This window comes from Eumetopias jubatus, unplaced genomic scaffold (assembly GCF_037043125.1).
Source record: "Eumetopias jubatus isolate StellerSeaLion01/CBP00866 unplaced genomic scaffold, mEumJub1_p1.0 scaffold_3, whole genome shotgun sequence".
Classification (NCBI taxonomy): domain Eukaryota; kingdom Metazoa; phylum Chordata; class Mammalia; order Carnivora; family Otariidae; genus Eumetopias; species Eumetopias jubatus.
The window spans coordinates 19,006,013-19,021,303 of NW_028274809.1; the positions used below are offsets into that span (position 1 = coordinate 19,006,013).

At 60.2% G+C, this 15,291-nt stretch overlaps 1 protein-coding gene across 2 annotated transcripts in view; it reads right to left on the reverse strand.

Annotated features, from left to right (window-relative positions):
* The window catches only part of SPEG (striated muscle enriched protein kinase), a 54,622-nt gene extending 40,699 nt beyond the window's left edge, over positions 1–13,923 (reverse strand). Inside the window, exons 1-6 of one of the 2 annotated variants that reach the window (XM_088022026.1) lie at positions 13,545–13,923; positions 6,353–6,395; positions 5,407–5,477; positions 4,734–4,823; positions 4,314–4,650; positions 198–1,495 (exon numbers count right to left, since the gene is read on the reverse strand). In XM_088022026.1, coding sequence (XP_087878152.1) covers positions 198–1,495; positions 4,314–4,650; positions 4,734–4,823; positions 5,407–5,477; positions 6,353–6,395; positions 13,545–13,923 — 2,218 coding nt within the window. The remainder of the gene's footprint in view (positions 1–197; positions 1,496–4,313; positions 4,651–4,733; positions 4,824–5,406; positions 5,478–6,352; positions 6,396–13,544) is intronic. The other variant, XM_028092214.2, reaches the window with a different exon arrangement.
* Between the last annotated feature and the right edge of the window lie 1,368 nt (positions 13,924–15,291).

The following is a 15,291-nucleotide window of genomic DNA, read 5'->3' on the forward strand; positions in this document are numbered from 1 at the left end:
TCCACCACAACACACTAGCTCGCTGCCTCACCAGCAGGCAGGTTCTAGCACCAGGACCTTCACAATCCTTCACTCTAAGTGGAACCTGGGTCTATAGCTTCCCTGTGAAACCACACCCTCACAACTGCCCCGCAGCTCTCCCCAAACACCCTCCCACCCAGCTCCCAGCAACTTCTCGGCCCTCCCCAAGGCCTTACCCAGCTCAGGGGAGGTGGGCCGGGCCCGACGACCTCTGCCCTGGCTGTGGGCACCTCGGCGGTCCCAGGCCCCCCAAGGACCGTCCTCCTCGGGCCCTCTGCGCAGCCTCTTCTCAGCCTCAGGCCCCGCCCTGTTCTTCTCCAAGGTCTGAGGCACAGCGGCACTCTCCTGGCCTGGCATGGCCCAGGGCAGGAAGCGCACGGCCTGTGCTGGGGGCTCCCGCTTCCGACCCGGGTGTGCTCTCGTCCTGGCCTCAGGGGGATCCGTGGCGGCAGGGGGCGGCACGGGGCTCCGGCACTCCTGGATGGCTCTGCCCCGGGTCAGCGGGAACTGGTCCCGGCGCTTAACCTCCTGCTGCGGGCCTTCCCCCAGCTCCGTCCTGCCCGCCGGCCCGCGGCTCCTGGGCCTCCCCTGCTCGTCCCCGGGCTTCCCCACGACGCTCGGAGGGGGCGGCGAGGCGGCGGGGCTCTCGGCCCGTGGGGTCTTCGGGGTGGAGGGCTGGGAGAAGAGCGGGGGCTCGCCAGGCTCTCGAGGGGACGGGGCGCGCTGCAGCGTGGCGCGCAGGGACTCGTGCGAGCGCACCAGCTCCTCCCGCGACGTGGAGCGACGGATGCGGCCCAGCTCCTGGGCGAAGCGCAGCTCGAGGTCGGAGGCCGCGCTGCGCTGCCGCGTGCGCTCGTCCAGCGAGGCCGCCTTCTGCTGGAAGAGGCGGCGCCGCTCCGCCACGCTGCCCGTGGCCCGCAGCTCCTCCTGCGAGGCCCCGAGTGTGTCCCAGGGCGCTCCGCCCTCGGACTTGGGCTGCTCCAGCGAGCGGGCCTTGCGCAGGGGCACCCATGGCCGCAAGGGCGCCGGCGGTGAGTCGCTGCGCTCCAGGCTGCGCCGTCGCTCCTCAAAGAACTGCAGCTTGTCCAGGATGCGGGAGCCGGCTCGCACCAGCCTGGGCGAGCGGCCCAGCGCCGACAGGCGGCCGGAGGCCTCGCTCAGTGGCGTCTGGGGCCGGGACTCCGCCGTGCCCGCCAGCGAGGGCCCCGACGACTTGGACTTTTTCCCTTGCTTCTCTTCGGCGGTGGCGTCCTCGGGCAGCACGGGCTCCTGAATGCGCCGGTGGGGCGATGTGGGGGTGGCCGGGGGCTGGGCGCTGAGTCCCGGCGGGGGCCGCTTACCCACCCGAGGGGACGGTGGGGGCAGCAGTGCGGATTTGGAGGGAGGCGGTAGGGCGGGGCGACGAGGGGCTTCACTGGCCGGCTGAGGCTGAAGATCAGGCTCCTCCCTGTGCAAGCCGCTCTGAGGGACACTGCTGCAGAACCAAGACGAAGAGGGGTAGAAGATTTAGGGGTCTCCCCTCCTAGACCTTCAGCTCGTGATAGGAATTGGACGGTGGGGCATGCTGGGAAGGCTTGGGGGTGACATGGGTCAGACCCTCTCCCCCCTCCCCAGGAAGGAACAGCCAGAGCAGGTGCTGGGGAGAGGTTGGCAGCCCTTGCACCAGAAGACTGGGCTGGTGGCTGGGCCCAAGTACAGACTCAGCCCCTGGGGCTCTGGCCAGGCCCCTCCCCCCAGCCCCAGAAGCTGGGAAACAGCAGAAACAGAACTGAGCGGTGAAAGAGAAAAGAATGAGCTTAGGACCCAAAGGATGAAGTGGTGAGGAAAGGCAGGAGGGTTGGATGGGGCGGGGCCCTCTCAGGAATGCAGCCTCCCACTCATTCCTGTCCCCAGCTGGCCCCCACAGCCCTGCCCATCCTCAGCAGGAGTACCCCTAGAAGAATAGGCACTAGCCTTCTGGGAGCTGATGCCCTATCTCAGGGACTACCTAGCACCTGAGGTGCTTCACCAGACCTGAGACCCTCACCAGTGAACACAGCAGGTGGCAGCTGAGGTCCCTGGGGTGGGAGACTAGAAGAGCCAGGTTCTCCTTCCCTTTGATCAAGTGCCCCTACCACAGGCCTTTGACTTTGTCCTGCCTCTGGGAAAATTACCTTGAGTCCTTTGAAACCACGCTGCCACCTCTGCCCCACCCCACCCCCAGCGCAGAAGCTCCCCAAAGGGGTATGCTCAGGAATAACTCAGCTCAGAAATAACTACTGCGTGGGCCTGGAGAAGGGGTGTGGGAGAAGAGGAAGAAGGAAGGAGCTGGTCAGCTCAGAGTACCCCTCTCACCACAGAGCTTTGCTGCCCAAGAGCTGGGCCTCAGTTTCCTCCCTCTGGACTCTTGGGGGACACATCAAGCAAGGAAAGGAATCCGAGATATTAACATCATACCTAACACGTTAGAGAGAGCTTAATAAAAACTCAGGAAATGGCTCACTGAATCCTTACTGGGGGCCAGGCATGTACTAAAGGCTTAAAATGCATTCATTCCTGTCATCCTCACAACAGTCCTCTGAGCTAGCAGCTGTCTCCATTTACAGATGAAGAAACTGAGGCTTAAGAGGTAAAGTGACTCACCAAGGTGACACGGCTAGGAAATGGCTGGTGCCAGGATTGAAACCCAGGCAGTCTAACTCCTGAGCCCTTATTCCCTCCAAATGTCTAGGATTCTGAGGGCACGGAAGGGAGGAGAAATAGGGTACTGGCCACAGCAGAAGTTCTAGGGGTGCCTGAGTGGAAGGCTGTTTCGGACTACCTGGGGCAGCCACCCGCCCCCCGCCCCTCAGGCCCCACCTCTGACTGGGGGGGGGGGAGAGGGGTGAGGTGCAGAATGGCAATCCACAGTGCCCTGAGGGAACAGAACCTCAGCCAGCCACCTGCGGGGAGGCAGAGTCTACTCTGGGGGAAGGACAGCAGAGTCCCCGTCCCCGAGGAAAGGCTTCTGGGAACTGGGTTAAGGCTCCTAGAGAAATCCGAGAGAAATCGGGGACAGCAGAGGAGGCCTCTTGCCAGCAGTTCTGAGTGCTAGGCCAGCCTCTGTACCACAGACATCACTAAGGAAATGGGTTCCTCAGAAGTTGCCATAGCAACTCCAGGCTCAGGCTGAGGCCTGGCAAAGGAAGGCAGGGAAGGAAAAGGCAAGTCCAGGGCTCAGGAGCGCCTGGTTCATGCCAACCACATAAAGCCAGGGAGCCTCCCCTGCCCCAGACCTCTCCCCTGCCTACCACTAGCCACCCCAACCACCTTCAAAACAGCCTCCCCCCACCAGGCTCCTTTTCTCTCCTCCATGATGGTCCCCCCCACACACACACACCCATACCCATCACAAGCTAGGTCCCTCTCAGCTCCCCAAATGTCCCCCCAATACCTCCATCATCAGCCACTCCCCTCTTCTACTATAGCACTCCCTCTTTTATCTGCCAGCCCCCAAATCTCCAAAAAGGGCTCCAAAGCCTCACTCCAACACCTCTGCTCCGCTCTGCTCAGGCTCCTCGCCACCCCCTGCCAGGACAACCTTCACCACCGCCCTGCCCCGCCCCTGCACAGGCATGTCCCACCAGGCCCTCACATGCTCCTGGCCTGCACCAGTCCCAGCCCTCTGCCTCTACCCCAGCCCCTTGACTCCAGCCCTCCCTGCCCGCCCCTGCCTCCCACACAGCCCACATCCTCTTGCTTTCCCAGGCCCCTGGCCCCATCGACTCCCTGACCACCTCATTCTCTTCTCTCTCCTGGCCACGCTCATGCTCCCTTGCTCTCCTGCTCTCTCGGGAGCTGCTTTGCAGAAAGCTTCCATTCCTCCCAGAAAAAGGCCCACATGGGAACAGGAATGTACAGAGAGAAGAAAAGGCAGCAGCTGCTGAGACAGCAGGCACGGAGGGGGCCCGGGGGGGGGGGGGCGGGGAATCCTGGGGACAACTGCAGCCCGAATGGGCGAGGTGGGAGAGGGCCCCTGGGAAAGCGGAGATCTTGGAGGGGATGAGGAAGGGACAGAGGGGTCCACGAGACCATGGCGATGGCACAGGTGGGAGCAGGAGGCTGTGGGTGGTGACAGCACAGGAGGAGGGAGGATGCGGTGTGGGAGGACAGAGTAGGTAGCCGGGGCCAGGGTGGCAGCAGGGGCGGTGAAGTGCACAGAGGGACGGATGGTGCAGGGGAAAGAGGGGTGGAGGCTGAAGGAGTGGTGAGGGGCAGTGCGGGACGGCATGGTGAGGCGGAAGAGTGCGGGCCCGGGTGAGGCCATTACTTACACGTGGATGGAGAGCGCCCGTCCTCTGTACAGACTGAATGCGCTGCCATACAGGTCACTGGACACCGAAAGGCTATCCTCTGACCCCCAGCTTGCGCCCACCAGATTAGCTCGAGACGCCCGCACCAGCGGCTCCACCCCCAGGTGCCGTGGCCCGGCCCCGGTTGCCTGTGCTTGCCTTGGGCTGCCCGGGAGGCGGCGGGAGCCACCCCTGCTGCCCGCTTCCTGCTCCAAGACCGTCTGCCCGCTGCCCCACCAGCTCACTTGCTCCTCTGACGTGCCTGTCACGGAGGTCGGGGGTGTGTCCAGGGAGGTGCCCACCAGGGTGTCGGAGCCCCCTAGAGAAAGGAGCACGGTGAAGCCCAGGCACCTCCTGGGGGAAGCCTGCCCGCCTGCTCTTGGAGCAGCCCAGATAGCTCACCCGTGGGGGTGCTGAAGTCCCCGTCATCCCGAAGCTCCAGGCGCTGGGTCCCCTGTACATCGCTGATGTCATCCTCGCCCGTCTCGGAGTCTAGAGAAGAAGGGGTCTGTGTGGGCAGGGCCCTCCTCCCTCTGACTCCAACTCTTCCCCGTGTCTCCTCCCGCCTCCCCCGCAGCAGGCTCCATCTTACCCACGGCCGGGGCTGCCACACCTATTTTCTCCCCTCTCTTATTACCCCGCTCGTCCCCACACCCATGCTGGGCTGCTCAGGCCAGTCCTGTGGCTTCACCTCTGAGCCCCTGGTGACTCACGCCTACCTCCTTGGCCCTTGAGGCCACCTGCCACCGCCCCTCCCAGCCCCTTGCTGGATTACCAGGGTCTCAGCCCTCCCCATCCTGGCCTGTCAGTTACAGCATATCTCCTGTGCAGCCCCCAAATAACAAGATCCTAGGTTCCAAGCCTCTAAATTTTGGGTTCCGGTACCCCCAGGAACAAAGGGGAGTCACCTCAGAGTTGTACTGTCAGGGCACTCGACCAACCGCAGGGCCAGCCTGTCCTCCACCCCAAACCAGCCGGAACACATCAGGGTGCAGCTGAGGCAGGGTGAGGAGAGGCCAGGGTCGGGCAGGGAGGAAGGGGGAGTGGAGGGCTAGGGCAGGAGCCAGTTTCCTACCGTAACTTTGCTTTCTGCAGGAGCGGAAAACTTCGCTTCCATAGGAGCAGCAGGAGAGAGACATGGACAGACTGTTATCAGAGCGTTTGTGGGGCAGGGCATGGTGGGTAGGCAGGACAGAGGGGGCATGAGGGTGCCCAGTGCCCAGAAATGCCCTGTGGGGATGGGCAGGGGAAGGGAGTCACCTGGAATGGGCAGAGCATCTCTCATCCTGACAGCCTGCAGGCTCCCACTGTGCCCAGCTGGGGGGGCGCACATGCTTTGACTGGTTATTCCAACTACCCCAGTGATTCTCTACCTTTGGCCTCTTACTGGTGCTGCCACTGGTCACGCGCACGTGCGCGCACACACACACACACCTGCTTGTGCTCTGCCCAGTCACAGACCCAGGCCCCCCATTAGGAGTCAAGCCCACCCTCTCTTAAAAAAGATTTGCTTTGTGCTTTGACCCTTCCTTGCAAACCAATCCCCCCCACCCCGACCTGTTCTGAATCATGATGTGACAGGTATGCTCTTCCTGATTCTGTTCTGCTGAATGGTCCTCAAAAGTGCCCAGTGATTAGGCTACAAGCCAAGTTTCCTGGGCATATTTTTAACTTTCCAAGATTCTAACTGGTTCTGTGCCTCAGTTTCTCTATGAGTGCCATGACAAGCAGGAGCCATATGCTGGATGCCGAAGCATGACAGTGAGCTCATCCCCACTCGGCCCCACAGATGGAGCGCCCTGAGCCGAGGCCCATGGTGGGATGTGCTAGTGAGATTCTCCCCCACCCCTTCACCCCACAGCTGCAGGGTACAGGGCACCTCCTTGAGTGGGTATGGATATGTTTTGGGGGATCCCACAACCCATGGGCTGTCTTCGGGGCCTGGGCATGAGGCATGAAGCAACATGGACCAAGAGAAGGAGTGGGCATGGGCTAAAGAAGGGAGCCTGTGGTCCACGCACCATGGGTGAGTCGGCCAAAGGCCCGGCGGGAGTGGCCGGTTTTCTGAAAGAGAAAAGCCAGAATGAGTTGTTGAGAGGAAAGCTCACTCCTGCTGTCCGTTACCTCCTCCCATCTAAACCTCTATATTAAACAGAAACTCATTCCAGGGGCTTGCGGAGGGGTAGGAGGGTCATGCACAGAGCCGCCAGCTTCCTGCCAGCTTCCCCCTGGAAGGAATGTCTCCACTCTTCCCTGCCTTTCAGCCCTCCTAGCAGGAGCTCCAGGCTACCCAGCTTGGCTCTGGGGAGGAGCAGAGGAGGAAGAAGAGAGAGGACAGCAAAGCTGCGGGTCAAATGCTGGGAGTCCGGGGACAGAGGCTCTCAGGACTGGGGACCTGAGCGACTCCCCAGAGATAGAAGCTAGGAGACAAGACAGGAGGCTGACTGATGTGAAGGAAGAGATGGGGGTGGGGGATGCTTGGATGACTGGAGGGACGAGGACACAGATTCCTGCTGGGGGTGGGGGGGTGGGGAGGACAGATACCTGAAATAGGTGTCAAGCGGGCAGGGAGGGTGATGGGGGAGCAGAGGGCAAGGTCCCCCAAGGGCCAGAGCCTCACGAATGCAGGAAGGAGGCCTGGGTACGCCGAGGACAGGGGAGGGCTTGGGGAATTTATTGAGCTCGGCGCGGATCCCTGTGCGTGGCTTCCAGGAGCTAGGGAAGATGGAAGGCTCCAGACTGGGGGGCTGCGGAAAGCCGGGGCGGGAGGCCGGGGTTGGACTGAGGCGAGGGGAGACCAGGAGGCAAAGAAGCCAGTGGACACTCCACGCCAAAGCTGCGGCGGGGGCCTCCCCGGGGGGTCGCGGGGGATTGCGGACTACGGGGCCTGGGCTGGGGGTGGGGGGGGCGGTCTGCCCTTCCGCGCGGGGAGGGCCGACGCGCTCTGCCCAAAGGCCGGGGAGCCCCCGGAGCGCTCCCGGCCGCGGCCCCCCGCGGCGGGGTGGGCCGGGCGCGGGCCCGGCACCCCCTCCCCCGGGGCCCGGCAGCGGTGACCCGCCCTCCCTTGGGGCGCCCAGCCCTTCCCGCCCCCTCCCGACACCGCCCGCCCCCGGAGCCCTCACCTGGAAACGCTTCTTCACCCACAGCTTCTTCATGGCGGGGGAGGGGGCCGCGCCGGCGGCCGGGCGAGGAGGGGACGGGCGGGGGCGGGGCGGAGTCGGAGGCGGGGCCGGGGGCGAGCGGGGGAGCGGGCGGGAGCCGGCGCCGGTGGCGGAAGGAGCCGCCGGGCGGCGGGAGCCCGGGCGGGGGGAAGGCGGTGGCGGCGGCGGCGGCGCCCAGAGCCCGCCCCTCCTCCGCCGGCCTGCACCCCACCTGGCGCCCCTTCCCTGGCCTGCTCCCCTGCGACCCCCGGGGCGGCGCTCTCCTGCCTCCGGGTCCTCCCCACCCCGCACCTGCCTCCTGGGCCCTGGGCACATGGGGAAACTGAGGCACAGAAGGGGGTGCAGCGGCCCCTACGGGAGTTCGGGCCACCGTCTCATTGGCAGCCGGACGCGGCCTCCACGCCACCCCCACTCGCCTCCCGCGGGGCCGCTCTGGAAGGTCAGCCGCATCTCGACTTGCTCACTCCACAAACATGCGCGCACTACACTGTGCCAGGCAGTAGCGAACTCGTCGCGGCCCCGAACGCGCTGCAGGGCCACAGCGCCGGGTGGGGGCGCCTAGGTCACACACTGGGCAAGGGCCCTGGTGGGTGGGGGCTCCATGCTGAAAGGAACCAAGACTATGAAAACCCCCAGGTTCCTCGGGAGAGCCAGAGAGGGCCCTAGAGTTTCTTGACGGTGGGTCCTCTGTCCCTGCCCCCTGGCGCGCACACACACACACACACACACACACACACCCCAGCTAAGATGCCCAGAGGTACTTCTATTAGTCACAAGTACGACGCACCTTCTCACTCACAGGTGAGCATACTCACCAAACTCTCTTTGTCCTCCTCCCATTCAGCACCGTGCCCGCTTTGCCACCGCGAAACTCAGTTCTCCCCTCCCTCCCCCCAACAATCATTATAACTAAGTTTCTTAAGCATTTACTAAGTGCCAGGCACTTTATAAATGTTCCCTCATTCACAACAACCCCTTATGAACACTGAACTGGCTCCATTTAACTGACAAGTGACTGAGGCTCAGAGAAGTCCTATCACTTAGCTAAAGCCACACAGGTTCGGTGTCTCTACTGTCCCCTAGATCCAAATCCCCATCCCAGCATACTCAAGTAGTGCCACTCACTGCTATCAGTTTTTACTTGCCTTCTGAAGTTATGTGAGTTTATGGGCCCCCTTTTTTTTTTTTAAGTTTAAGGTCGTGTCTCGTACATTCTGGGTGCATACAGGAGGTCCTGTTTCCCAGACCCCCAAAGGCAAATGTCGCACATTCGGACACATGAATGGGGATGAGCACTGAGAGCATACACGTGTGTGTCCAGGTCGGTTCTGGCCAGAGGACCCTGGACACCCACAGGCGCTTTCCCTGCCCACCCCCAAATACACCCACTCGCAGATGGGGGAGCTGAGTGAGGAGAGGGGTAACTTGAGCCCCTGTTCCCTAGGAGAATCCGAGGGGCTGGCACATTCCATAGCAAAAATAACCAATGGGCAGCGGGCGTGAGTGACGGGACAGCTGGGCCGTGGACAGGCCTGTGGGATTCTGTGTTCCTGCTCTGGGTCTGCACTGCTCACCCCCACAGGGCTGGCCTGGGGCGTGCTCGCAGGGTGGGCCACCCCCAGCTGGCCCGAGATTGTCCTCTTTCCCTCTCCATGGCTGGCAGCTGTGCCCCTCTGTTATTTCCCCCCCTTCCGGAGAAAACCCGTCTCATCATGCCATGCCTGATCTCTCACACAGACCCTCCTCTGAGCCAGATGGACCCACTCCCGTCCTCTTTGCTTTCTCTCTTTCCTGCCTGGAAAGTCTAATTTCTCCCTTCCCCCACTTTGCTTATCCTGCTCTGCATTTCTGACACACGGTGACATTTTTACTTATTTATTGTGTTTATTGCATGTTGTCTATCTCCCCTCACTAGGATGTGATCTCTAGGAGGACAGGAACCTGAGGGATCCCCCTCTCATGTAGTCCCTGATGAGGACTGGGCATGAATGGATGGCAACACTCTCCCTACCCCTCCCCAACTCCATACTAGTTTCCTCCTGGCTTTTCATCCAGATATTCCAAGTTCCTGGTGAAAAAAATAACTGCTGAATATCCCTCAACACAGGCTCTGGTGCATTCCCCACCTTTTCCTTGCCTGAAGAAGCCCTCTCTCCCTGTCTCTAACCTCTCCTCTCCATGCCCTGAAGTCCCCAGCACGGTTCACGCCTATCTGTTGACCTTTGGCCCTTCGGATTGAAACCAGAGTCTTCTGGACTCTGGCTATGAAACATCCAACTAACATGGCGAGCACTATCAGCTTGCCCCTTCTCTCAGCTGTGCCCTCTCCTCCTTACCCCCTGCCCTTTAGGCCCCCACCCCGCCTCAGCCACACATGTCCCAAGCGTTGAGGATGGCACTTGGTCTGGTCACTTGATTTGCACATAGCTCCTCAGCCCACACAGGTGGGAGCCTGATGTTTTGAAAGAGAGGAATGCCCACCTATCTTGGGAGACTGGGCCAGAAGATGGCTTTGGGGATGTGGTTGGGAGAAAGATGGTTAATGATGACAAATCCTGGCCTTAGTCTTTCTGTGCTTCTCTCTTTCTAAGGACAGGCAACGTGGACCTGAACTGCTACAGATCTGGCTCTGTCACCTCAATTAGCTATGTGACCTCAGGTAAATTCCCTCTTGGAACCACAGTTTGCTCCTATGTGTAACCATCACTACAGTAATCTGGGATTGGAAGATTAAATAATGAAATGGGGTGCTGTACCCATGTTAAGGGTTCTACAAGGAGCCTGCATGTCTGCCGGCTTCACTATTCCTATGCCTTCTTCATTTCTCTACCCCAAATCCCACCCTTCTATGTCCTATCCTCCAGACTCTCCAGTCGGCCACCCATCTGTCTTCTCAAGGCCCCGGCCTCCCCAAGCCAGGACGATATCCCTCCATCCTTGAGCGAACATCTGAGGCTTCAGGAGTGCCAGGAACCTTAGCATCACCCTGTCTTGCCGAGCCAGACAGCAATCCCAGCCAGGAAGCTGCCTCCTTCTGCAGCCAGGTCCTGGCTGGGCTTCCTCGAGAACCCTGAAGCCCTCCTGCTGTGGATCCCAACTGAGAAAGTTTTCCATGAGTGAGTCTGAGCCATGCTGAGCTGCTTGCCCAGCTGCCCCTGACCAAGACCTGGAACTGGGCAAGTACTGGTGCGGGGAGGGGCAATAGGAGGAGCATGAAGCAAGGCTCACGCAGTCAGTCCCCCACCATCACCAAAGTAAAGCCCTGCCCTCCCCCAAATCATGTGGAAGGGGCGTAGTAGTTAAGCACGTCGTTCTTTGCAGCAGGACAGACCTCCTTCCATCCCCGCTCAGCCACCTTCTACCTGTACAAGAAATGTCGTTTAATCCTTTGTACCAGCTTCCCCAGGGTTGCTATGGGACTGAGATGATATGTCAAAAGATGTGATGGTGTATCACCTGCCACACAGTAGCGTGTAGCTATTCACAACATTTTAAATTACTACTAAGAATTATCACCAATTAATAGTAATTACAAGACTGGTCTTGGGATAAAGATTTCACCAGTAGGAAGAAGTTCTCAAATGTGACTTGCCACGGCGCAATCCTCTTCTTGTGTTAACATGACTGTCAAAAGACCCCAGATCCAGTCCTCACCACACCCAGGGGCCTTCTTAGCCCACACCTCTCAAATATGCTGTTCCAGCAGAGCAGCCTGGAGATGGCCTTCCTGGCCTCTGTCTAGATATGCCCAGCCAGCATTCAGCCCTGCTGATTGTGCTACTCGGCTTATAGAGGGACTGGAGAAACACATCTTGCGGGGAAACACAGCCCTGCTGGGGGGGAGGGGGCCTAGTCTCCTGTCACTCTCCCCACTTTGGGGGAACCTAGCAGGTTAGGGGGCTCCTCCCAGAAAGAAGGCCTGGGCTACTCTCCATACAATGGACAGCTCCCCTCCCTTTCTTTTCTCTCTCCTCCCTCCAGGATTCCTTGAGTAGGGTGGAAACCAGGAGGGGTGGGTTCTTAATTCTGGGGTAGCCATAACTAGCAGCATGTTTTCTGGCAGATCTTCCTCCGTTCTGGACCACAGTGTACTCGCGTGCAAAAGGACGTGTTTGGAGCTGCGGTTCTCTGTGGTCATGTCAACTCGAAACAAAACATGGCACTCCTCAGGGCTTCCTCATCCTTCCCTAAAATCTCTCTCCCTGGGACCCCTGGGCGACTCAGTCGGCTCAGGGCTCAGTCGGTGAAGGGGTTAAGTGTCTGCCTTCAGCTCAGATCGTGATTTCCAAGGACCTGGAATCAAGTCCCACATTGGACTCCCTGATCAGCGAGGAGCCTGCTTGTCCCTCTGCCCCTCCCCCCGCTGCTCGTACTCTCTCTCAAATAAATAAAATCGTCAAAAGAATAAAATTTGTTTTTAAATAAAAAAAAACTCTCTCCACCAGACTGTATTCTTACCAATCCATCATACCCTTTGATTTGATTTATGTTCTGTTTTCAGTTCCCTTTGCTCTGCGAGGACCAGAGCTAAGATCCCCAAGGAGTCTGATCCTTCCCCAGCTCAGAGCTCTGCCAGGATGGGTCCCTTCCCCTGACGCCAGGCTGAAATGGCCTGTACCTGGCCAAGTACAAAGCCAATCAAGAGAAGCCAGCCATGACTCTGTCTGCCCCAGGCTTGGCCACAGGGAGTCCAAGGAACCTGTGCTGAAGACTGTAGGAGGGTGAGCAGGGTGGGGCAAGCGAGAGAGGGGAGGTGCTGACAGATGGAGGCTGAGCCCGTGCTCCATCTCTGCTGCACCTCCACGCCTCCTTTCCCCTCCAGCTACTGAGGTCCTCCATCCTTGTGCCTTCTCCTCAGCCCCCAAGGATGTACCCCTATACAGCACCACCCAGCTGGAGTGAGAATTCCCTCTTGAAAATGCCTGGGACACACTCAGTGATCCCCAAGCTCTTTGCCACCTCCCCAACTGCAGCCTGCTTCCCCAGAATTTTGGTTCTCAAGACTCAGTGAGCGCAAGGCTCTGTCTGAGGCCTAGAGAACAACTGGCTGGCTTAGAGGCTGAGAAAATTAAAAAGGAAACCCATACACTGACCCAAGGAGAGTCTGCCCAGGCCTGACTCCCCATACCAGGCCCAGCAGGACCCTGAGTACCAGGCCTAATCTTGGTCCCCTCTCTTCTACCTCAGATCATCGTTTGTCTCTTCACACATGAACCTGGCACTGTACTCTGACATGGGCAGGGGTCAAGCACCAGCCTGAGCAACCCCCTTCCATGCCTTCTGAATCTTAGGCAGACATGGCCCAGTGGCTTTCCAGACCAACTCCACAAAGCCCCATCCCCTCAACTGTTTGTACCACCAGGCCCCTCCCCAGCCTGTGAAGATACACACACACACACACACACACACACACACACACACACACACACACACACAGAGATTTGCATATGGATTCTCATATACACTGGGGAGCCCCCAGCCCTAGCTCCACCTCCTGATGCTCTGTACCCTATTCATACTTGTCTACCCACTGGTTTCCTCCAACCAGCCTGGTGCCGATCACACCAACGTGCCCCAGCAATGGCCTGTGAGGAGCTCTGACCCACCCCTCAACATTGCAGTGGGACCAGGGGAGCTCGCCCCTCTTTCAGACGTGTGCAACCCTGTGAGGTGTTTCAAGTTTGTTATTGGAGCTGATAAAGGCGATTTTCCCTAGACGATCTCCTCTCTCTCCAGGGAAAGGAGGAGGCCTTTCACTGTGGAATTCCCAGAGAGGCCTGAGTGGGGCTCAGGTTTTGCTTACCAAATGCTGACCCTTGACCTCTGACCTGCCTGTGGGGAGCCCCTCTCCTTTGACACCCCTTCCCGCCCCCCCCAAACACACACTTCCCTCTCGATTGGCACCTCCGGGTCCGCCTGGCTGAGAAGCCAGAGCACCTGGGAAGAAGGCTGGATGAACCAGGACCTCCCCACGTGCCCCCTCCCCCAGCAGCCCTACTGTGGTTCTGAGCACCCCACCCCACTGAGTGGCGCGCCCCCGCCTCCCCATTACCTCCAACCTCCAGCACTGTGAGAACAGCCTCGCAGGAGGCCTGGCCCCGCTCGTTTTGGGCCCTGCAGCTGTAGACGCCGGCGTCCCGCGCCCCGCAGCTCCGCAGCCACAGGCAGCTGGGCTCAGGGGCCGGCGCGGGCAGGGGCTGCCCGTCCCGGAACCAGCTGAGGCTGGGCTGGGGCGTCCCGCTCACCGCCACCCGCAGCCGCACGTCGCCGCCCGCCAACACCGCCGCGTCCTTCAGGGGCCGCAGGAAGGCGGGCGCCCCGGCCACCGCCCCTCCGCCGGCCCCCACCTTGGCTCGCTTGGGGGGTACCCCGGGGCTGGGGGGTGCCCTCGTGCCCGCGTCCCCGCCTCGCGTGCCCCGGGCTTTCTGCATGGCCTCTGCGAGCTGGGCTGGAGGGGGTAGGTCTCTGGAACCGGACGGCCACGGGGGCACCCGGGGGTGGGGGGGGATGGTGCCCTGGGAGATGAGTCCTGGGGGGCCCGGTGCCCTGCCTTCCTGCTGCCCGCCCGCCTTCGGCCTGTGTTACCCAGAAGGTCACCAGGGCGGCCGGCGGTTGCGCCTCGGGGGCTATTTTTAGGCCCCCCGGCTCGGGTTGCGAGTGAGCAGTGGAGGGAGGGGGCAGCAGAGGAGGGGACTTGGACTCCAGTCTGCTCCTTCCCACTCTCCAGGAGCCCCTATCTCCAGCCCCCTGCTCCAACGGGTCCCTGAAGACTTATTCCAGGTCCCATCCCCTAGGGTGCCCCTGCCCCCAGCCCACTCAGGAGTCTGGAGTTGGGTTACTCCTGGGCTCGATCCCATTGTGCTTCCACCCTCTCCTCAGGCTTCTGATTCCCAGCTGGGGGAGAGGGAGAGGAGGTTCTGGAGGACATGTCTGAGAGGCAGATGGAGAAGCAGGCCCAAGTGGAGGCAAGCAGAAAGCCAGGAAGAAGGACCAGTGACCTCCCCCAGCCTCCATGCCAGCCTGGTGAACTGGGAGCCTAGGAGCAGGGAGCTGGGTGGATTCAGGCTCCCAGCTGGCCCTGCCCTTACTTGGTGGGTGATAATGAACCTCTCTCAACCTCCTGGTTCTCATCTGTAAAAATGGGTAGTGGAAGAAGGGTTGCAACAGGCAGAGAAAGGTGGAAAGGACATTCCAGGCAGAGGGAACAGCATGACCTAAATCAGAGCATGATGAAAGTAGATGACATGTTCTAGAGTCAGAGAAGTTTGGATGGATTGAAGTACAGGGGGTTGGGGTGAGTGGAGGTGGTAGTTTTGCTCGCTAAGATGGCAGTGGGCACCGCTGGAGGGTGTTAAGCAGTAGGCTCACATGGTCAGAGCTGTGTTTTAGAAGGATCCCTCTTGGCAGCCACGGTGCTGAGGGTGAACTGGAGTTTGGAGGCCAGTTACAGTGTGGTTCTCAAAGGATGGTGCCTGGTCAAAGTGCAGACACTCAGGCCCCACCCCCCAGAGACCCAGGTGTGTAGGGAGGGCTGAAAGGGTCCAGGAATCTGCACATTTAATAAGTGGCCCCAGGTGACTCTGAGGCTTCTAAGGGTTGCACTTTGACAAACATCAAGATAAGACATTACTGCTTTTTACAAGTTCAAGTGAGGGGCGCCTAGGTGGCTCAGTCAGTTAAGCGTCCGACGCTTGATCTCAGCTCCCGTTCTGATCTCGGGGTCATGAGTTAAAGCCCCACTTTGGGCTCCACACTGGACGTGGAGCCTACTTAAAAAAAAAAAACAAAAATAAAATAAA